This window comes from Ochotona princeps, chromosome 23 (assembly GCF_030435755.1).
Source record: "Ochotona princeps isolate mOchPri1 chromosome 23, mOchPri1.hap1, whole genome shotgun sequence".
In the NCBI taxonomy this organism is placed as follows: Eukaryota; Metazoa; Chordata; class Mammalia; order Lagomorpha; family Ochotonidae; genus Ochotona; species Ochotona princeps.
The window spans coordinates 17,917,231-17,941,956 of record NC_080854.1 but is presented as its reverse complement, the minus strand read 5'-3'; the positions used below and the strand labels follow the sequence as shown (position 1 = coordinate 17,941,956).

The window sequence follows — 24,726 nt, the reverse complement described above, 5'->3', positions numbered from 1 at the left end:
ATCCATTGATTTACTTATAAAATGGCTGCAATGGCCCGGATTGGTCTAGGCTAAAGCTTGGCATCGGGAACTCGACTCTAGTCTCCCATGTGGTTTGCAGAGGCCCAAGCACTTGCGCTTAGGTGGGGGCTTAAGCCAGTACACTGCAACACTGGCCCTTGCTTCTTACTTCTTAAAGTGCTTTGAAAGTATTAGGATGGCAGGGGCAAGGCAATCTGGCATACTGGAGAAGTCGGTTATAACCGAACAGGAGCCTGGGTTGTGGCTCCCAGCTTGGTGGAAATAAGCTGTGCGTTCTTTTTTTTTTTTTTAAGATTTATTTATTTTATTACAAAGTCAGATATACAGAGAGGAGGAGAGACAGAGAGGAAGATCTTCCGTCCAATGATTCACTCCCCAAGTGAGCCGCAACGGCCGGTGCGCGCCAATCCGAAGCCGGGAACCAGGAACCTCTTCCGGGTCTCCCACGCGGGTGCAGGGTCCCAATGCATTGGGCCGTCCTCGACTGCTTTCCCAGGCCACAAGCAGGGAGCTGGATGGGAAGTGGAGCTGCCGGGATTAGAACCGGCGCCCATATGGGATCCCGGGGCTTTCAAGGTGAGGACTTTAGCCGCTAGGCCACGCCGCCGGGCCCTAAGGTGTGCGTTCTCATATCTGTCCAAATTTACGTCACATATAAATGTGACCTGTGGACTAAAGTTGTCTATAGCACCCCATCCAGCTCCTGGATTATGTGATCGATGTTTTGCCTCTCTACTTGACCCTCTGTCCCCTCATTGCCACTAACTTTGTGCTTCCTTTCTCATGGATAGAGAAATTATTATAGTCATTTGTCTTCAAACTGGTTATATTTGAAGGAATTTAATGTAGTGAGCATGGAATAATTTTCCAAGGAAAAAACCTGCCCTTGCCGATGACCAAAGGGGAGCAGGAAGTCACTTGTGCACATCTTTTCAATTCCTCTGATTGTTTCTCCCTGGCTTTCTCGAAGTCTGTCTGCCTTTCCCTCCTGCAAAAGGAGAGTGGAAATTGAGTGGGGATCCTGAATGGAGACTGGACTGCAAAGATGGGGAATTCTGGAAGGTGAGAAGCTAAACGTTGCCTCCTGAATGCAAAAGGGGTCTTTCTGGTGAACCCCAGACAGAATGTTGCCACAACTGTCACCTTCCTCAACTCTCTGAAATTCTCTTTCTTCTGTATTCAACACCTTCAATTCTGGCTGCTTAGCCCTATGCCCATCTTTTAATCTCCAAACTACCCTCTTTTCGCTTTTATCTAAACTCACTGCTCCTAGAGATCCAAAATCTACAGGTAGATGATGATCTGAATATCCTTGGGGTGGGGGAAGGGACTTCGGGAGGCTCTGATCTGTGTTTTTACTAACAACCCCCCTCTTCCTACAACCAACACACACTCATATGCATAGCACATGTCTGTTTGCTCATTATATACAACAAGGCACTTTGACAGTGAGAGCAAAGTGCAGATGATCATAAGTGAGTGCATCTTATTCCAAGGAATTTTGCAACCAGGCACACAAGCACTGAGAACTCACTGCATAAGCAGGAGTTCATCATCTTGAGACTTTGACACAGTGGCATGTTTTATTGCAGAAGTTAGAAAATCAATCTATGTTGGCACAGAATAAGGAAGTTAAGTCTCAGGGGAAGTATGCACAGCTTCACAGAGGTAGTGATTTTCAAGGGTAGGTAGATTTCTGACTTGTCTGGTAGCAGGCTTGATAGTGAAGTAAGGTAAGTGATGAGGGAGGCTGTTCCAAAAGATGAGCACAGGAAGGGGACGAGGGTTGGAGAAGGAGCCACTACATTCTACAGAGGATTTTAGGGAACCCTCACCTTTTATGGTAACAAGTTACATGGGAGAGTAGTTGGAGTCACCAGGTATTGAGCTGGAGAAACTGGGTTAACTTGATTTCAATAAGCAAGATAGGAAAGATATTAGAAGAATCTACCTGTTCACTGGGGAGGAAATGCTATGCTGACTCCCATCTGGGCAGAAGTCATTTGGGCATCCAGATATGTCATTTTCCTGTGCCTGAAGCACCTGCCTTTTAGTTCTTCAGCATGTAAATGTGCTATGTGTAAATTGCCCTTTGGGAATTCCTCAGAGCTTTTCTTCCTCATTTGAAAGTGAAATTTTAACTGGTAACATAACCCTAAGTGCTAGGGGTAAGGAAAATTCATTTGAATTACTTTGCAAATTGAGATTAAGATGGATGTTTCATCACTGTTCTACAAGATGTTAAATAACAGATTTCATTCAAACTGATTGTAACAGAAGTATACAAGCATTTTTTCTTTTGATTTCCTGGTAGCTGGACAGTCTATAAATCAATACTAGGTCAGCATTTTCTTTCTTTCTTTTCTTTCTTTTCTTTTCTTTTCTTTTCTTTTCTTTTCTTTTCTTTCTTTCTTTCTTTCTTTCTTTCTTTCTTTCTTTCCTTCCTTCCTTCCTTCCTTCCTTCCTTCCTTGCTTCTTTCTTTCTTTCTTTCCTTCCTTCCTTCCTCCCTCCCTCCTTTCTTTCCTTCCTTCCTTCCTTCCTTCCTTTCCTAGGTTGACCTGAGATGTCACTGAAAGCCAAGGCCGGTAAACTAATGGGAACAGGATCACTGAGGTTATCTCACTTTCCCTAGGATCATTTCATGCATTAGCAAGTCAAAGAAGGCTTTTGTATCATTTGGCCCAGAAGGTTATTAAACTTCAAGGCCTAGTTTATTTTAACCAGACTCAAGACATGCATCAGCACTCCAGAATGCCTGTGCCATTATCTGTTCTCTGTTGCAATCCATTAAAAAAAAAACACTAGACTCAGGAAATAAGATGAGAATTCAACATCATGTGACAATTATTAAGTGAGAACAGAGAAAAGGGCACCATCGAGTTGTAACTGTACTGGAACGTTGTTATTTGTCAGTTAAGCAGTACCCTTACCCCAGGTGGTTAGAAAAGGCAAAACCATTTATTACTATTTTTTTCAGCAAACAACAATTATTGGTTGGATTACATTATTTCTAAAATCATTTCTGGATCCATATTTTATGTATGCTACTAAAAAGTTCCTCTCCATATGGTCCTGTGTCAGTGATAACTGGATTGTTATCTCCTGATTGGAAGTCAACTTTGAGCTCCGTATAATAGACTCTTAAGAGTCTATACTTCCATTCTTTTGCACCCACAACAAAATGCCACAACTGTGACAGATTGAAGAAAGCACTGATGTCTAATTTCACAATCTAGTAAGGGAGAAGTCTGGGATTAGTATGCTTACATTGGATTTTCTGCTAAGTGTTCACAGGTTTGAAATCAAAGTGCTGTATGTGCTGCATGCCCTTCTCATGGGTCTAAGGGATTAATTTACTTCCCAGTCTTTACAGTTATGGGCTCAGTCCAATTCCTTGTCATTGTGGTATTGCGTTCCCCCTTTCCTTGCTATTAGTCGGGAACCAGTTTTTGTTCCGTCCATGTTTTCTAGGTGATTCCCTCCTTCAATGGCAGATCATGTGCATCTCAAGTTCCTAATTCCTCTCACTTCCCTTTGTACACATTTCATTGACTCAGATCCTCTCCTGTTTCTGCAGGCTCAAGTGGTCACATTGTTTACACAGATAATCCAAAAGAGTCTCCCTGTTGAAAACATTGATTTGTTTGGTCATTATAATTCTATCTGCAAAGTCCCTTCACTGTGGCATCTAAACTAGTGTTTGATTGAGTAACCATGTAGCATTTTTTTCTGCCCTGGCTTATCAGCAATATTTTGAAACTATGTGATTTCTTGAGTAATGGTTATCTGTGGCTGGCTTAATTCATATGTGTTCTATTATGATTTTCACAGGATATTGGTTTTGAATCTTGTTTTCAGATTTCAGTGTTTCAATCATGTGATATTGATATTTCTCAGTACACTTATTGGCTGATTGAATGGAGGAAGCTGATATTTTTCTCTCTGCTTCTAGTTCACTGAGGAAGATTCCTCAGGGCAGGTGTGCTCCATTGTCACAAGGTTTCAGATCATAGCAGGAGTAAGTGTTTAGCCAGAAAAACACTGGTTGGTATGTGTGTTTCCTGTGTCACAGTTGCTGGATTGGAGTACTAACTCTGGCTTTCACTCCAGTTTCCTAAGAATGCAGACCCCAGGAGGCAGCAGTGGCAATTCAAATCATTGTATTCCTGCCTCTGGCCTGGGAGAGGTGGAATCAGTTCCTCACCATCTACATTCTGCCTTGCCCAGCCCCAACTGTTGTAGGCATTTGGGGCATGATCCAAAGGATGGGAACTCTCTCTGTTTCTTTGTCTTTTGAACACATAAATAAATGTTTGTAAAATTGTAGTATATCTTGTTTACAGTAAATAAGGGATTCTCAGTCTTGACTGTACTTTCAATTCACACAAGAAAAAATTAATGTATAAATGCATGTACATAATTTATCACAGAAATTCTGATTTGTCTATGTTAAAGTCAAGACAACTTTTTTTAAGTTTTCTAAGTAATTCTAAAATGCAACCAAGTCTAAGAACTGTTGAAGTGCTTCAGATAATTTATTGTGGAGGTAGGGAAGTTGAGGTTAAGAGAAAGAAATGACACAAAGTCCTATAATTAGTAACAGACTTGGAGTTAGATTCAGAGTAATAGGTCACAAGCAAAAGAAATGTGGATTCATTGTATGTGGAATTCAGTGCTTTGTAATTATGTGAAAAATAAGTACTAAGAAGATCCGGATCACTCTGCTTCTTGGTTCAGTGAGATTGTTTCTAGGATTTTAAGAAACTATTGGGCTTTGCCATATCTCTGTTCAAATTTCTCATTTTAGCAGTTTAGCCTATGTTCTGAGTAAAGATGAACAAGATATATTCTACACTGGCCAGGGACTGGCCATAATCTCTTAGCATTGTGGAACTGCCTGGTCCAGTGCAGTAACCATTAGCTGCATGTTGGTATTGGACACTAGAAATTGAGCTAATCACAAACACAATGTACAGTGGTATAAAATATGCACCAAATTCAAGGCGTTGATATGAAAACAGTTTAAAACATACCGTTAGTATCTCTGTATTGATGACACATGAAATGACAAGAAGTGTATGTTTAGTTAAATAAGAAAACTTAAAACCATGTATGTAATTGGCATTTGTGGCTCAAATTATATTGCTGTGAGCACTATGCTACAAAACATTGTATACTGAATGGATAGTCCAAGTTTGAACTATTACACCTCCTTTGTTCGTGAAGAATGACATGGTACATATTGTAAACTTCCTGGAGATGAGACGTGTCATGAGTCTGCCCTGTGTTTGCCATCTGTCTGGCAGCCAGTCAGTCTAGCCCATTAACTGTAATTCTATTTTTATGTATAGGCTTAAAGGAGGCCTGGTGGGGCCCCTATGTCATGGGGAGAGCACACTGCATAGCTCTGAAATAATGCCCCCGGACGTGGACCAGGTGCTCTTTGAGGTTTGAAGATGTAGTAATGAGGGTAATACAGCTAGTGTGGAAACTGCTGTGTCATCAGTTAGCACTGTCCCTGACAGGCTCCAAGAACTGGAGTTTATAGGAGTCCTCTATAGTTTAAACCTAATTTTTACTTTCTTTTTTCCATGCTCTGTAATGTTTCCCCATTCACAAGTACCACAATCATGTGCTTAGTCAGCCCAGTTTATCAAGTTTATCAACTGAAAAGATGATGACTGAAACCCACCCTTGGAGACATGAAGTACAGTAGTAAAACTTACCTGGAGATATATTAATTTTATAAGCTGGAGAGATCTGCTTAGCCTTGTGAAACTCCTCTAAACTTCCAGTTTCTCATTTGTTTTTTTTTTTTAATATATTTTGGCAATCTTTACATTGTTGGTTAGGGTAAAAAAGTTACAAGGGCTAAAGGGAATATTGAGGAGAAGCCCCACCCAGTCTCCCACCCACCCCAGGTCCCGGTAGTTCACCAGTTATACATTGTTGCCAATCTCGCCACTCCAGACATGATGAGGCTGTTGAATAATCTACTGATTGACATAGTCCATCATAGAGTCTCCCTTTGTCTAGTGTTTCGCTGCCAACATAAAGCTGTGGTGGTTGATTGACCTGTTCTATCTTCTGTCTTTTCTTCGTTAAGGTTCTGAGTCCGCCATTCCGGTTAGGGGATCTGCAAAGAAACTTTGAGGTGTTCCCAGACCTGATTCCTATATGCACTAGCAAGCACAGGACCTGGCACAGTCCATCTCCCCGATCAGCTGGTGGTTGCAATTGCTGGGTTGGTTCCGTCTTCAGCCCTGACTTCCACTGGAGCCAATAGGTGTTGCAGTCCATTCCAGTTTCTCATTTGTAACATGAAGCTGTCCCTTGCAGGGTTTGTGTGAAGGCTGAATGAAAGAATAAAACGCTGGCCACACTTAATCATTGGGCAGATATTTTTGGTGACAGTGTATTCAGTGACAAGCCCAAAACTAATTATTAGGAGTATAGTAATCAATCAAACCACAACTGTTGCTCCCAGGTCAAAGAAGAAATAGTATCCCACCATGACATGAATAGTACTCAGTGGATAGCAGCTGTAATTGAAGCTCATAAGACAGGAGTCAGCTTATCACAAAATTGTGGAATGATGTTTAAGTGAGGAAATTGAGGTCCAGGGTGATTCAGATGCTACCAGTCACCAAGTATGTTAGTGCTGGGCTGGTGCCAGAATTCTACCTGTTTGTACCTTACCCAGAATATTATGTTGCCTTATTCTTGGTTTTCCAACTTGTTTACCTTAAGAGGACAGCTTTGCCAAACTTAAGGAAAAGGGAAAGAAGGAAGAGTTAAAAGAAAAGAAAGATTGCTCCCTAAGTTTTGTTCCATATATTACCGGGGCATGTTATTCACTCTGTCTTTGAAGGCTTGTATTTCTGCTATATCCACTCCAAAGAAGGTAGGCAGACATAAAATTCTCATTTCTCGATGATGGAGGAATGAGAGGCCTAGGTTTCCAGAGCCAAACTGCCTTCTTTGAGTTCCTCCAAGAAGAGTTAAAGCTTCAAGCCATACTTTTTATCATTGGAAATTTATCTTCTTAATTTTCTGAAAACTCATGATTCATGAAACAGTGAAGTAGGTGTCAATAACATAGCATTATTATAGAGTTTGGTTGGGAGGTGAGAGTGGGAGAATCAGCTCTGTAAGTCTGTTCCACACAGCTGGATCTCAGTTTGGAAGGCCTGTGCACCAAAACCCAAATGGGGTAGCATTTTTGCCTTATTTTGGAAGATGTGCACATTTTATCCTGGTATTGCTGCCCTTCTCTGAACCCATCTAGAAATGGAGCCTTAACATCCTATGTGCCCAAGGACACACTTTCTGCTCATTTTCTGCCTGTCAACATTTGTATTTCATGAAAGCCACCGTCCTAGTCCCATGGGGACCATTGTAAAACATAATCTACTTCTTGTTATTGCCAGGAAGACTTTAACCAGGATGACAACTCTTAAAAGATACACTCAAAGTCAAAGTCTTTGAATAAATAACCTCATCTAATATTGACTTTTTCAATGAAAAAGGAGAAAAGAAGATATAAGAGATGAACAAATTAAGTTCGATAAAGTTAATATTTAAACATAGCTTTTTTTCTGATTCCAGTACATATTCATTTAAGTGTAAACCTCAGCCCCCTCTGTAAAAGAAAACCAAGGACAGCATATGTGCTAAGACGCTAATGCCTGTAGACCTGTAAAAGGATCTCTCAATGATTATACACACAGTGTGATCTGCTGACAGTGAGTCAGACGTCATCAGATGAAATCAAATGTCCCAGGTTCTCACAACACCACTGTCTCTTGCATTTTGTGTAGTGTCAGCATAATGTTTAATCTGTTTCTGTTACCGCACATGGTGCCTAGAGAGCATCATTCACAACCCTGGCCAGGGGTGTTTGGGGCCCAACACATGTTAGCTTTGAGTTGAGTTTCAGTGCCTTCACCATGGGGGCTTAAAATCAGCCTTGGTGGAAGTACTTATACCACTGAGGTTGATGTTTTCTCAATATTCTTGAATCAGGTGCTACATATTTGCCAGTATGCATTGTTTATTGCTCAAGGGCAGTTACTGTGTGAATAGGAATACTTCTTGTGTTTTTAAGATGTATTTGTTTTTATTTGAAAAGCAGATTACAGAGAGAAGGAGTGACAAGAGAGATCTTCCAACCACTGATTCACTCCTCAAATGGCTGGAGCTGAGCCAATCCATAGCCTCCTAAGAGTCAGGAGTTTCTGCTGGTCTCCCACATGGGTGCAGGGGCCCAAGGCCTTTGATCATCCTCCACTACTTACTTACTTGAGCAATAATCACGGAGCATGATTGGGAGTGAATCAGCCAGGACATGACATGTGCCCATATGGGATGCCAGCACTGCAGGTGAAAGCTTTGCCAACTATGTCATGGTATCTACCCTCTCTCAGTGTTTTTTTTTTTTTTTATCAAAAATAAGCTTATCTATTGATTCTATTTCTAAAACTTCTGAAGTTCTGACAAGCATTTGTGTATGTATGTATGTATGTATATGTGTATATATGTATATATATACATAGAAGGATTTTATTTATTTGAAAGGCAAATAAATAAAAGCAAATATGATCACATAAAACAGAAACATTTTTGATTGCAACTAATATACAAATCATAAAATGTGTATATAAATGTCAAATAGAAATATAGTACAAGCCTCATGTATTTGAATTTTCCAACTAATCACATTGTTAAAATAATAAGTAGCAAATATGAATTTTAATTGTATATTTAAAGTTGTTAATCCAAAATATGATTTCAGTAAGAGTGCTGGGCCATCATTGAGATATTTTGCATCATTTTTTTGGTACCAAAACTTCAAAATCCACGAATACTTTTAAAGCACATTCAATTTAGATTTTAAATTTTCAACAGAAATACATGCTCCAAATTCATAAAATAAACAGCTAGAAAGTAGATTCACACATCCATCCCATTCGAAAATATACTAGTTAAGTGCTTATTTATTTAATTGAAATTAAATATAATCTCTATTCAGTTCCTCCATTGTTTTATCCATATTTCAAGTGTTCAGTAGTCATGTGTGACTGAGAGTAACTAAATTGGTCAACACAGATACATATCATGTATGTTTATTTGGTTTACAGGAGGCCTAGTATATATAGCACTATCCAAAGCTTTCTTTGTCTTTTTACACCTTACACACTTAGAATTCTCCTTTGGTGTTTATTACTACATCTCTGAGAGTGGAGAAATCTGAATCAAGCTGCATGGCTTTACCAAGAAATGTCTGTACATCTCACCCTCCTCTGAGGGACAGCAAATAAATTGATCTAAAGCATTTAGATCAGACCGCTTTTTACATGGTCAGCACCATGAAAAGGAAATAACATGAACTCTGAAACGTAAATTGTTTGAATGAAATGTCTGGTGCTAATTGGAATGGATGGGTTCAACTATCTTTTTGGATTTATCTTTTCCTTCCTTTCTTCTTTCTTTCCTTCCTTCCTTCCTTCTTTGTACTACATTCTTAAAAAAGCTCCACCAGAAAATCAATTCCATTTTGCAAGATTTCATTAGTAATTGGCACCGGCATTATAAAGTTCACATTTCTTAGGTTACCTACCTGAAGCCCTGGGTTTGCAATGTAAACAATGCCATCACTGTTGCAATTGCTAAAATCAGTTCACGCTTTCCAGCGTGGTTGGAATAGCCTGATCAATCAGAGGCTTTGGAGCAACTGATTCATTCATTTACAATGTTGGTGTCCTTGCTGCACTGCCTCACAGAACTCTGGGCTCCTTCATCTCTTGTTTGACTCCTACCATGTATTAATTGGCTGGCATATTTCTAGGAACGCCTCTGATCACTTCTCTTTTAAATACTGGACACAAATCAGAGAGTGCTTTGGTGGGTGATTCATATAAGCACATTTGCTCATGGATTACTTAACCTGCACTTCATTATCACTTTTGATAAATATGATGTGGAATTTTTTTTTACCAAATAATCTAACCTTCACATTAAATTCATCTCTATGTAACACTCTCTCATATTTGTAATGACCTCTCTTCCTTTTCAATCTTGGGTTTCTTACTTTAAGTGTCTCATGAGACATTTCTAATTTTTTTGTAGTATTCTAATTTCCTTAAACATCCAAATATCCAAAACATCATGTAGCCTTCCTGGTTTCTGTCAATAGTATCACCTTAGTCACTAGCATCTCCAGTCTTGTGATATTTCACCTTTGAACATGTTATTTATATCAAAATCTCCATTTACTGTCTATTCAATATGAGTTGAAAATGATGTTTCAGTCTGGTCCTGTCTTGCCAATCTGATTTTGCATCCCTAATAATTGTGGATTGTTTTCTAACCATTAGCTTCATCAGAATATTACCCTGAAGATGCTGAGAATTCATCCCCGTAGCCAGAACACTCACACTGAATTTTTACTCCTATCAAGTCAGCAAAGCCTCCCATTTTTCCCTTGCCCCTCAAAAAGATCACAGGCAGAGACGCTCAGAGTTCACATTTGCCAAGTGGACAAGGATGGTGCAAGGCCATCTGGCCAGTGCCTTCCAGGTTAGGAACCAAAAACATGGGTGTTGTAATAGCTGCAACTCATATTTTTTGAAATCTCCCAGCTAACAAATTGTATTCATTTGCACTTTCACACTTGATCCTGTTGGTGACTCCATGAGCAGTGTATCAGGGGAAGGGTTACTCATCATGCATGGAGTGCAAACATGGGTGTTCAAGTGCAGGAAGATGTTGAGTCCATGAAGAGATGTATTTTCTTAAATGAGAAGTTTTTGAGAACATACTTATTCATGGAACAGAAAATAAATGGGTTTTCACTGTCAAGAAATGAAAGTAGAAGACATCAGAAATTGTATACCTTTTCAAAATTACATTGCTTATTTGGAGAATCATATATGTTGACTCATGAAAGCAAATGTTGCTTATCATCTCTGCCTTATTTGAGACAGCAGGAAGTTTGCACAGTGATAAACCTGTGGCTAGTGGAGACCCTGGCATGATGCTCAGGTACACCTGAGTAATCTGTGAGTAGGGTGACTTGACAGAAGCATCACCAGTCAGCTTTCAAACACTTGCTATTGCTTATCAGATACAACCACAGCTCTAGAAGACCAGATGCTGAGTTGATGTCCAGCCGGCATAAACCTAGCTCTGAATCCCTTGGATATAGGTGCTCTGGCATCTTGCTTTCCAGAGGCTGGTTTCCCCAAAGCAGCGTGTGTGCCATCCAAGGTGTGTTGATCTGCTCCTTGAAGGGCCCACCAACCTATAATCACACCGGGGATGCCAAATGACTACAAGAGGCCACAAAGCCATTCCTCTTGATCTCTGAGGTGTTCAATTCTTGGTTCTTTTAGAGCCTGCAATCCTCATAAAATTAAAAGCACAGGGGAACTCAGTCTCCAAGGAAGGCCACCTAGCAAGCACAGATGTTCTGTTTTCTTTTGCATCTCTCCTCCTTCCTTCTTCCCTTCTAGTTATATCTCCTTGGAGTAGCAGACTAGCACAGTGTTTCCTGTGTTAATTGAACATCTTTGGTGACTATAAAATTGCCCTGAGTAATCTTCTGCAATGAATTGTTTTTCTTTATGTGGTCTGTCCTTCCCAAGGCCCCATGCTTGGTGATACTGCGGGCTAGTTTTTCTATTTCTAGATCCAATTAAAGTGAGCCACACTAGCTTTGTTATGGAAGCAGTGAGGAGGGGGGAGTCATTGACTAGAAGGCGGTTCTGTGGCCATCAGCCAGCAGATGAAAATCTCTAGGGTCCATGCTATTTCCTGAGGAGAATACTCACAGGAAATAGAATTTATCGCAACCTGCTGTTTGTACAGGAAAAGAATGACCATATGAGACTCGGAGGCAATGAAAGACTTACAAGCATTCCTTCTAGACCTACCTGTCAGCTCATTCATGGTTTAAGCAATCTTTCAGCGGTATTTCATGATAATGGCTTACTTGTAATTGTTACACTTAATCTTCTTGTGATTACAGGTCCTACAGGTATGGATCTCTGGCAGCTGCTGTTGACCGTGGCACTAGCAGGTTCAAGTGATGCTTTCTCTGGAAGTGAGGGTGAGTTGTGCTTTTTCTTTTTCCCCACTCCAAGCATTTTGAAGCAACATCAAATCTTATGTATCAAGTCCAAACTCTTTGGGTGGTTGTCCTAAAAGATGCAAACTCTAAGTAGCAGCAAATAGGAAACCTGTCCTAGCTTTCAAATCACAAACAAGGAGGTCTTTTCTGTGGTCGTTGTAGGAGAACCACAGTAGTCATCTCTGGCATCTGAGGTTTTTCCATCAAATATAAATGCTACAAATCATGCTGAGGACATTTATGTTGAAGGCAAGCCATACTTCTGGCACCTAGGCTCCGGGAAAGATAATGGAACTGCACTCAGCTCATCCATGACGAAGGATATCATTGTCTGTTTCTAGAACTCAAATTTCTGTCCCTTTCATCGTATTCTATGATAGAGGAAATTGCAGGTTTCAAATGAATTTCACCTGTCACTCTCAGTGTGATTGCCAGCTGGCTGCTTTTGAGGGACAGACTCCTGACACTGTTGAATGATGTACCTAAAAGCGTGAGCTTTCTTGGCAGTCCTTGTAATTCTCCTTTTTTTTTCTTTTTGTCTTTCTCCTAGTAGAGAAGTCTCAATTTACATGCATACATGAATGTCAGAATTTTTACATGAAAGCGAATATGTTTTAATTTCATGTTCCCATGAACTTTGTGGAGACCTCTTTCAGCATTCAGACTTATGTTTCAAAGCAGAAATAACTGAAACAAGTGAGAGTTATAACAGAGGAAGGGAGACGAGGTTTTTTTTTTTTTTTCCTATCCAGAGGTAAAGCTATGCTTATTAAGGAGAGGAAAAGCTTTTATTTTCCTTTGAATGGTTATTTACTTATTTGAAAGCAGAAGATGAAAGATGAGAGGGAGAGAGAGAAGGAGAGAGACCTACCCTCTCTGCTGGTTCACTACCCAAATGCCTACAACAGTTGGGGATGGGCCACGTTAAACTCTTTCCACCTCTCCCATGTAGGTGGAGATACTCAGGCACTCCAGCCAGCACTCACAGGTGCATCAGAAGGAGGCCAGATCAGAAACAAACTAGCCAGGACTTCAGCCAACACTTCCAAACAGAATGTCGCTATCCCAAATGATGGCTAAATCCCCTGTGACATGCCCCAATACCTTCCCCTGAGAGTTGTAAAAAAGATCACTGTGAATATTTGTTTTTCCTTTATGGGCTTCCACAGAGAAAGAAACAACATATTCTCGCATGATATGACACAGAATTCAGTGTTGCTTTAAGAGTGGTTGACTCTGTGCTCACCATGCAATTCACCATGCAAAACGCAGTTTAACGGCTGACTTAGTGCTTGAAGATATCCTCTCCGACCTTCTAGCCAAAAATAAATCCATAGTAGGGAGCTGCTCGGGGTGACCAAAGTAACTCAGAAACAGAAATATGTTATTTTATCTCTTAAAGCAATTTAAAAATATTTGTAGAAAAGAAGTATAATTGTTTGAAATATTTGTGTGTCTCTCTGGTGTTCTAATGTCAACATTATGCAAGTCAGTGTGGAGAGAATTGCAGACTCCATTTCAGCAGCTTTTCCCATGGCTGATTTTAGACCCTGGTTTGGAGCCAAAGAATTAAAGCTGAGATCCTCTGCTCTTCCAGAGCCAGCCAGGGCAGTTATATCTCTTCTTTCTTTGTTAAGGTGACTTTCACTCTCCCGAGCAAGACTTGAGGAATTTTTGAAAACCTACAAAGTGAAGTATATGTCATGGGAATAGCTTAAAAATAAATAAATAAAAATGCATCCACACCTGAGATAAGAGCTCTTGCAAGGAGCATCTCCTTCAACTGCTTTAACATTTTAGTAATCCTTTGGCTTCATAAGGAAGAATAGAGAAAGAAAAAACATCATTAGCTGGCTTCTAAAAAATAACCATTATCCTGTACATTGAAGATATATAATGTGATATTATAAGATGCATATTTATAGGATGATGGCTACCATGGTCAAACAAATTAACATATCTGTCATCCCACATAGTTATCTGCTTTCCCAGCCATACTGTAATATCTACTATAATATACCCATTTGCAAAAATCCTGACAATGTATACTATGGTTAACTATGGTTCTTGTATTGTGCGTTATTAGATCTTTCAGCTTGTCTATCCCACATATTTGCTGCTCTGTATCCTTTGACATAATCTTCCTCATTTTCTTCCCTTCCATTGACACTGATAGCCGCTATTTTATTTGCATATTATTTGATCTTTTTAGATATTTCACATATAAGTGTGACCATGAAATACCAAACTGTTATCCAGGTCCTTCTGTCTTATGGCAAACAAAATGATTTCCTCCTTTTTAAGGGTAGAATGATATATGTAATATATCATTATGTAATATATATTTATATACACCATGTCTTTTTCTTGTGTCTATTGATAGGCACCAGGGTTGCTTCCATTTATCTTGACCGTTTTGAACAATTCTGCAATAAACAAGGGGGGGAGTATGTGGAATATATAAAGTAGTGTATCAGGTTAAACCACCCCTTGTGATGCCCAAGAGCAAGTCCCACCTGTGCATCCAATCTAGCCTTGTTAATGCACATGGGGACAGAAGATAATATTCCAAGTGTTTGAGTCCTGGGCACCCACATGGGAGACCAAGATGGCTCCTGGCTTTAGTTTGTTCCAGCTTAGCTGTTAAGGACATTTTGGGAATGAACCAGCGGATGGATATTCTCTCCCTCTTTCTCTCTCTCTCCCCTCCCCCGTTTCATTCTCTGTCACTCTGCCTTTCGGATGAAATATATATTTGGAAACAAACATGGGAATGCACATAACAGTAAACTGATGAGGTCATGGTTTAGTTTCCTTCATTAGCTGTGATTTTTTTAAGCGTCATTGTATTTATTTGAAAGAAGGAGTGACAGAAAGAAAAAGAGGGAGCTATGAAGAGATCTTTCCTCTGCTGATTTGCCTCCTAAACTCCTGCAAAAACTACAGCAGGGCCTGGCGGAGATCAGGAGCCAGGAACTGCATGTGGGTCTCCCACATGTGTAAATGGGCCCGAGTTTCAATCGTCTGCTGCCTTCCAGGATGTGTTAGCAGGACGCTGGATTGCATGCAGAATAACTGGGATTCAATGGGCACTCTGTCACAGTATGTGGGCTACACAAGCAGCCGTTTAAGCACGTTGCTTTTAGGATGACTGTTAGCCATCCCCATTAGCTAACATTTGCTTCCCTATTTGTTTTGTGATAATTTTGTGCTTTGCTTTTTGTTCGTGTGTTTGGGAAGGTCAGAGCTAAGAAAATGCAATGGTTGATAGAAAACACAAATTGCATATCTTATCAGGACTTACACACAAAAATCAAGTTAGCATCCAGTTTTTCTTTCACATTAGGCTAACTGAAATTCCTTTGCACTATGTGAATATTTCATAATGCTTTCATAAAATAAGGGAAATAAGGACGTGATTTGGTGTTTACATAAGAAAATACAGATGAGCATGTTCAGGCATGTTCAGGCACACGCCTGCTAGTGTATCAGTGAGTGTGTGTGTGTGTTCGCCAGTTTGGCCACCTATGGGATCAGCCAGAGTTTGCATCTGACTAGATATACATACACATATTCTCACAGATGAACCTGACTAGACATGGGTGATGGTCTTGCATGACATTCATGAGCGTTGTGTTTCTCTTTCTGCCGGGTTTGGACCAAATCACTTTATTTTTACTTTCTCTCCCATTGTATACAGCACACTAAAAATATAGCTCAAGAATTTTTGAAAATAGAACAGACATGAGTGTATTTTCACAATCTTTTTTTTTCATATTTTCCTTTGGGCTGGCCAGCAGAAGATGTGGCCTCTCAGGAACATCCCCAGGAATGGTAACAGACGATGCATGTGTAAACCCAGGGAAGCTTGGCTCTAAAAACCTTCTGGAGCGTTTTCTCTTGTGCTGAAATATGAACAATTAGAAATATACTAATCTCAAAAAGTTTGCTCAGTTTAATTGTCCTTCAAGAAATGTAATGAGACATAATCAGTAAACAAGACTGTCATTCTGTCACCCAGTTTCTAATAGAGGTTCTCAGTACTGGTGCCATAGCTTAGGAAGCTAATCCTCAGCATGCAGTGCCAGCATCTCTTGCTCTCTCTGAAACCCTGCCTTGCAAATAAATAAATAAGTCTTTTTAAGGCATCCTATGTTTAAAACTTGATTTTAAGACTATAAGGAATACAGTTATTTGTTCCTTCAGGGAACTTATTATGAATTAAGTAACAGAGTATGTAGAAGAATCACAATAGGAAACAGTGTATGTTAGTGACCAAGGTGGATATTAACGGCCTGAACCATGATATATTAAAGTAATGCTAAAAGCAGACTCACTTTGGCTGTGGTGGTTTAGGGAGAGGTTCATGGAAGAGAATGATTTTATTTCAGTGAGGACTGGGATCCTGAGTTAAGATTTTCAAAGGCTGAGGAGAACAAGTGGCTATTAGAGAAATAGCCACTGTGATAAATGAACTGCATCAAGAGAAATTCACTACTGGGGATATGTGATGTATATTGCAAGGAGTTCATTCATACACATTGTACAGGGCATTATGCTAAGTCCTGAGTGATTCTTTGTGAGCCTTTTAAAGGTTCCTGGAAAACACATATATGAAAAACCCAATCCCAAAAGGACAAATATAATAGATTTTCTCTGATAGAAGGCAACCTTAATGCGAGCCACAAAACAGATATATAGGTAAACATGTATATACATATATTCTCATGGATTAACTGTATAATGGAAACTAGCATCTTGAGAAGTGAAGATAGATTGCAGTATGCATTTCTGCTACTGAATAAAAGGAGAACTCTCAATGAAACAGTTCAATATGCAGGATACCAGATTTCTTATTATTGCCTATACCTACAATGCCATGTTAAATGGAATGTTGACTTGTGACTGTTGTAATAATGTGGGGAAAAGCTAGAGTTTTGTCTTCAGAAACTGTCAGTGACTTCTTACGCCATCCAGTACTCCAGATTTTCATTTATCTACTCTAAATGTTATCAACACCAGAAATGACTCACTCTTTGCACTAGAATGCAATGAAATACATGCAGGATGAGTTGAAGGCTGTGATAATTCATGCAGGGCAGAATCTGGGAAATTAAATGAACAAGACATAAGTGAGCGGAATGGTGCCCCCTCTTCTCACCCACCAAATAAGCTGATATAAATGGTTATGTTTGTGTCTCACTAATTAGTTAATCAAAGGACTGAACTCCCCATGATAAATTCACACATAATGATGTTGGAAAGTGTTTTCAGTCTTTCATCTTAGATCCTGACTCTTCCAGGACAACACTAGTCCTTATATGCAAATATCTTTATATCACTTTGGCTCAACATTCCAAACTAACGCTGCTGTTAGGAGGTAGACAAGAGTCTGATGCAATGTATTTGGTGTGTAGTACTGGAAAGGGGCAAGTGTTCATGAAAACACCTGCTTGTCTAACTTTGGCTAGAGCTAACCTGGGTTTTCAAGTGCAGAAGTCCGAATCAGCTTAGATGGCCCAGCCAGCCTCTGCCTGAAATCACCCTTCACAATGAAGGGCCCACGACCCCTCAATCAATGTGCCCCTTTCCTTGGGAAAACCTTCCAGAAGCATCTGTGATAGTTGATTTTTCCCTTGTCTGTGCTGATATTAGCAGGCTATTTTCCCAGAACTGGTTCAGTTGAAACTTTGACCTGAAGTCTATGTAATAAAGAGTTTTAGAAAGTCTTTGAAAGAGTTTTAGAGCCATCAACGAGAATATGTTTTTGATATCTAGTCCTGTCTGCTTGTAATTGCCTGCTTTACCACATGGCTGTGCCGCCAGCTGGTCACCAGCAGTCATACACCCAAAGACCACTACCATCTTTCATGGATGTTAGCCATGGCAATCTCCTTCCAGCCTTTCCAGCAACACTCATTTTTGTGTTTGAATAATGCCATCAACAGTGTCATATGCAAATCTTTCTGCTCATCTGTAGTTATCAGTATAAAAGCCATGAGAAGGTAAACATAAGCACACTGTGAAATCTGATACAATTGATCCTATAAAGAAAATATTTCTTGGTGTTGTCTAGCAGTTGCTAAAGAGGTTGGGAAACTGTGGAGCTTGGAGCATTTTGTTCAGCCTCAGGTGCACATCAGTGTTCTCTGGTCTCTATTTCCCAAATCTGTCCTAAGTAAATCCATTGTATTTCATCAGGCACAATTATCAGCAATCTCTTTCTGTTTATGTAACAACTTACTGGCCTGAAGCCTTAACCTCAGTGCTGAACACATTGCATTTCCAATACAGGATTGCAGGAATTGGAGCAGGGAGGATCATGTCCCAATGACAGAGAAATGTTTCAGAATGTTTTTACAGAGTCAGGACACAAGGGATGGCTGGAGTTGGAGAGTGGAGGGAGGTGTAGCATTTGTTGTGTTTCCATCTTCTAAATGAAGTTACACTGGCCGTGTTACAAGCCTGTCAGATCTGTGAATTGAACCTGAAATAATACATATGAAATTTAATTTGTTTTAAGAAACTGAAAAATAACCATGCATATCCTAACAAATAAATTGCTATGGAATTTAAACTGGCTGGACCTTAAATTCATGAAAGGTCTCTTGCCTGTCCTTTACTCCCTATCTTCTAGTATTCTGTTGAGAACTTCATTAGTTAAATGCCTAAGTAATCAACATCTAAATCATCATCAGAGACTTCCCAGATGTTGTCACTCAAAATCTGTATGGCATCAGTGAAGGGTGGGGATTGAATTAAAAACCCTGTATAATGGATGTGGTCTCTGAAAGGCTGTGCAACTACAGAAGCTGGCATTTATGGACTTCCTCTTGGGATAGAATAAGGTTTTGTTGTCTACTCTGGATTCTGTTAGAACCAGAACTTTGGCCTGAATGCTAATACCCAGGAGCCTTCCTATCTGCTCCTCCTGTCTTTCCAGCCCCTTTCTAAGTGACTAAGTTCTGTACCCCATGAACTAGCCCTTGGCAAATGGCCTGAATTTAATGAACCGATCGCCCAGGCCTATTCCCCTGACATCCCCTCTGTCTGTGCTCTACCTACTGATTAAATCTCCTCAAATATTGACATGGAGAGATATAATGAGACCTGCAGATACCAATCCAAATTGTCTCTGCCCCTTTGAACCTTGAACTTTAGATTGCAAAAGATCCTGACTGGGATCCTTTGGATACCTGGATTCATTTTCTCAGTGTCAGGCCTGTAAATGCTGGTCTTTCCTTTTCCAGGGATAACCCATCCTGAAGTATGAAACTCTTCAAGGTTAAAAGGCAATGTGATATTGCTGAAGTTCCTAATTTAAGTCTGAATTTGAAACAGAGGTGTTTTGTATATCCTTTAACTCTTCAGCAAAGCATTGCAAATTTATAGAAGGGGAAAGAATATTTAGAGTAGTTAACTTCTGGATATATGTTTTTTATATGTCAATATGAGCAGATTCACTCTAGAGTGAATCATATTAGTGGATGATGTTTGCCATCCTTTATTTTGCAGGAATTCAGGCTTTTCCAAAACTGAGAGCTTATATTTTTGGAAAGGAAACTTTTGTGGCTGTCTAGAACACAGGATATATATTTCCTGTCTCTCCTGCTATTGATCCACTGCTTCCTTAGAACAGGGCAAGGCAGCCTTTCGTTAACAGTAGCTGAGAGTGAAAGGATGTGCTGTGCTGAGAACAGGGAAACTAGGAAGTCCAAGGACTCTTGCCAGTGTCAAGCACAATTTGTCCAGGTTGGCCTGCCAAAAGCAGATTGGTCCATCTCAGTATGTAAGAGGGCAGCACCCTGGGTGTGTGATGTTAGGCCAGTACTGTAATCTTGATGTTTTTGCAGAACTTAAGAAGCACAATCAAATGTCTCTCCCTCCCCCACGCAGCTATCACTAAGCCTGATGCCTTCCAGAAAGACCCCTAAGGAAGACCGGAACGAAATGGATTAAATTCTGCATATACCCCAGGCATATTTGCATATGAAACCATTGTGTATATAGATCTTATGGGTGTGGAAGGCCAAATTATATTTCCTTCCATTATAGCCTTGTGATCTGATCTGATCTTACTACTACTGGATAATTGTTTGAAAAAAAAATACCTTTCTTTTCAGATATAAAGAACTTATTTTAAGGAAAATAATAGAGTATTAAAGATGAAAGTAGAAAAATATTCAGTGTTTTCATGCACTTGAGATGGATAAGAGATCTTCAAATAGTTCATGGAAAATATTATGAGAAAACAGTGCATTTCAAACGTTTTTTTCACCAGATAAACTTATTTTTGAATTTTATTTTCCCATAAACTTTTGAAATACCCCATATTTAAATGGAACTATCTCCTATTTGAATTTTGGAAGTGATCTCGCTAAAGTGTTGGTTAAAAGTTGGTGATTGTAAATCCAAAGTCAAAAGTATGTAATATGGAGGAGAGTTAAATTGATGCCTGAAAGCAGAAGATAAAAGAAAAAGGGTGAAATTCCAGGTTGAAATAAGGAGACTGTTGCTGCTGCTAGGCCACAGTTAGCACTCAATATGTGTTGTGCAGATCATTGATTTATTTCTGCAAATGGCTGCCAGGAGCTCTGTTTGATTTGCCTCCAATTATGCCTCAAGTTCCTGGGACTGTGGTCCTGCCCTTGACTATCACTTTGTTGAGTTAGTGCCCATCAGCCAGAGGCTCAAAGTGTGAGAGGATAAAGGAAGTCATGGGGGAACACCTGGGAGAAGTTGATCAGCAACCTTAGCTGCCCCCTGGAAGCTGCAGAAACACATAGGGAGCAGTACCATAAGGCAAAGCCACCTTGCATTCACAACTCTTTCCGGCTTCCTTCTTCTCAAACATGATCAGGAGGTGCCACCTTGGGAATTTAGAACAGGTATCTTGGATTTGTCTCAAAACTGCATTTGAATCCCGCTTATGAACTATTGGATTTTTTTAAGGTAGAGTTTGCCTAGAAGTCAGATGCTGAGACAAGGATGCAAATGAAGTCAATTTTTATAAATGTTCCAGGGCATAATTGATAAGAAAGTAGAGGAAATGAGGCAGAGAGGGTGAAGATGCAAAGCAAAGCTTCAATATCAAGGTCTGTGTCACGGTAAGCTGGGGAAGTAGACATGTGAACAGATTTAGCTTCCTCCAGAAGTAGTGTTTCAAGTTGTCTACTTGAGCCCTGAGTTGGTGGTTAAGAACTGACCTTAGAAGGATGTGAATTTCCAGATACCATCAGCTCTCTTTGTGTGGACAAAACTCGGGGCAGTGCCTACAGACACACGTGCTGGAGGTTGAGAGCGGAAGCACACAGGGCGGCTGTGTGCCTGAAGATAGTGAAAGCACGGACATGAGCAAGCTGGTAGCATCTGCTGCAGTGACTCGTAGTGCCTTACATTTACTGACCTTCAGTTCTGGTAGCTGTTAAATGAGAGGAAAACAGCTAGCTTGAAGTCCTCAAGGGATAACAGAAGAACTTTGAGATTGCCAGTGACTGTTAACTATTTCTAGCCTCAAGTTGTTCTACTACAAATGCTGAAGCCTAAACAAAGTAGACATGTAAAATGTGGTTTATAACACTATGTGCCTAAAATAGTAGACAAGTTTTGAAAGCTAATGTGAAAAATCACGACGAATAACTTTCTTAAGGAAATTTACAATGTTGAGGATGTCAACAATGTAACTAAGACTTGATCATATAAGTTTATATAAAACAAGATACTACTCTGTAATGTTAATAATAGATGTTTAAAGGGTGAATTTGCCGAACTCTTGCTACTCTTCGTGCTTGTAGTAACATCAGATCTTTCAGTGAAGGCAGGTCAGTGGTTGAGTTGTCTCTGATGCTGAGAGTGATCCTGGTCAAGCCATGAAAGCTCAGTGAGTGTTTGTGATTTAGCAGGCATGGCGCCAGGAGGTGTGAGTGTCCGCCATTTAGCCTAGTGATGAAGATACTTGAGGTCCACATCAATTCCAGGCTCCATCCCTGATTCTAGCTTCCTGCCAGTGTAAACCAAGACTCTGCAAAGCAACCATGAAGGTTCAAGGAATTGGATTATTTCCTCCCACGTAGGAGACTTGGATTGTGCCCAGCCACTGCAGGCATTTGGAAAGTGAACAACATCTCTCCCCCAACCCTTCATTTCTCAATTTCTCTCTCTTGTTGTGTGTGTGCCTCTCAAAAGAAAATATTATATATATATATATATTTAATTATCAGAGCAATATTTGCATTTGAGTTCTCATTCCATATTAATATCTTTCTGGATCCTGTTCTAAGTATTCTAAATGCATCATCTAAGTTTGTATATACATCAAAACTAAGAGGAAAATTCAGTTATTACCTTGTTTTAGATAAAGGCACTAAGAGTAACTAAATAACTAGCATACACAGTAGGTGAATGTTGAAAATGCAAGTCCAGGGCTGACATTGTGCTATAAGGGGTTAAGGTGCCATTTGTGGTACCGGAATCCTGTATTGGAGTGCTTATTCTATTCCTTTTTGTTTTACTTTCAACTTTGCTCCTTGCTAATGCAGGTGAGGAAGTAACATATGATGACCAAAGTACTTGGATCCGTACCACCCACATGGGAGATCCAGATAGTATAGCTGGCTCCTATCTTCAATCTGGCCAAACTTTGGCCACTGAGGCCATTTGGAGAGTGAACAAGTATATGGAAGACCTGTGTGTGTGTGTGTGTGTGTGTGTGTGTGTGTGTGTGAGAGAGAGAGAGAGAGAGAGAGAGAGAGAGAGAGAGAGAGAGAGAGAGAGACTGACTTTGTCTTTCAAATAAGCAGCAAACCTTTTTAAAAGTGAAACAGTGAAAGTCCAACACAGGCACTCTGAGCTCAGTATTGTGCTATCCTGAGCACTGTGGGAGAGTGCAAGTGTATATCAGAGGTGAAGCTGAATGGGCCAGAGAAGAGCTGCAGCTGGGTAGCTAAGTCAGATAGGGATCCTTATGTAAGGAGCTTGGTTGGGATGGTGGCCAGTCAGAACTGCAGCCAGTTATTGGGCCAACATGTAAACACGGATAGTCATTTCCCAAGAGGCAGACAGAAGAACATGGATTTTGATATCTGGGGACTCTGGATTGAACTTTTGCCCAGAAATCATCATGTTGTAACAGATACCAATGAAAATAAATTTAGTTGCCTTAAAACTTAGCTTTTACTGCAATGACAAATATTAGGGTTCTTATGATAGCCACCTGTTTATTCACCCCTCTATGAACTTAAACTAAATCCTTGAAGTAACATTTGGCTCACCTCATCAACCTAACTGAAAAAAAAAAAAATGATGTCCCAGTGACAGAAGGTGATACCATAAGCTGAAAACTATCTAAGGTTCGTATTCTTTATGCTGAATATGATGTTCAGACTTTCAATGTTAGATCTCATCATTTTATATATATAATGTAAGAATATAATATAACATAATATAATTTAAATATGGTATGTCAGCTTATTATGGTGGGTTGAAACCAAAGTGATTCTGGAGTGCTGACTCTATTTTTAAGAAAATGGTTCAGAGAGGAGTGGATATGCTTTTCTCAAACAATTGGTATCACTTCCTCAGGTCAAATCCGTAGCTAGCATTTCTAGAGGCAATAGTAACCTCTACTCCATCAAAGGAGAGTTAGAAGCCGTCTGGACCACTGAACACGTCCAGTCCTCAGGGCTTCCCTCCACAGTGCTAGGGAGGTAGAGAGCTTCTCCTAGAAAATCAGCCTCTGGGGATTTTCTCTCCTGTCTTGTCTGTGTTCATGGAGTCTTCATGAATGCAGGGGCTGTGAAAGGGAGGGAGAGTCCTCTTTGCTGTCTGGATTCACAGCATGCACCTCCATTCTTTCACACTCTGAAAGCTTGTTTCTATCTATATGCCTTCTTAGCAAAACTTTTCCAATCCTCGCAGCATTAGCATTTCTTATCTGTGTATAGGACTTTTATCACGTGTACCATTGTTCTCATACCATCTTTCCGGTAGGATTTATCCACACAAATTAACCAACTTGGAGTTAAGCTTATGGGAATGGGAATCTTCAATTCATTGAAAGTTATTTTCTTTTATTAAGATTTGTTTATTTTTAATTGAAGGCCAGAGTTACAGAGAAAGGGAGAGACAGACAGAGAGAGATCTTCTATCCACTGGCTCTCTCCCCAAATAGACACAAAGGTCATTGAACTGGTTTGAAGCCGGGAACCAGGAGCTTCTTCCAAGTCTCTCATGTAGGTGCAGGGGCCCAAGAACTCCATTGCTTCCCAAGCCATTAGCAGGGAGCTGGATTGGAAGTGGAGCAGCCTGGACTAGTACTTGCACCCTAATGGGATGCCAGTGTTTTAGACAGAGGTTTAGCTTGCTATGCCACTTCACCAGCCCCTGAAATTTATTTTCTTAATAATATTTTAAGAGGGAACATTGTCAGAAAAGTAGACTATATCAAGAATTTTTTAAAAGATAAACTATGATGTCTTTTTGTTTGTTTGTTTATGTGTCATTGGAGATCTGTTTAACGATGTGATGGAAGAGCATTAACCAGTTAACAACAGCTCTGGAGCACGAATCCAGTTCT

At 40.0% G+C, this 24,726-nt stretch overlaps 1 protein-coding gene across 1 annotated transcript in view; it reads left to right on the top strand.

The window, feature by feature from the left end:
* Positions 1-24,726, top strand: part of GHR (growth hormone receptor) — a 221,898-nt gene that overhangs the window by 86,152 nt on the left and 111,020 nt on the right. Inside the window, exon 2 of the mRNA XM_058680155.1 lies at positions 12,051-12,131. Coding sequence (XP_058536138.1) covers positions 12,062-12,131 — 70 coding nt within the window. The 5' untranslated portion in view covers positions 12,051-12,061. The remainder of the gene's footprint in view (positions 1-12,050; positions 12,132-24,726) is intronic.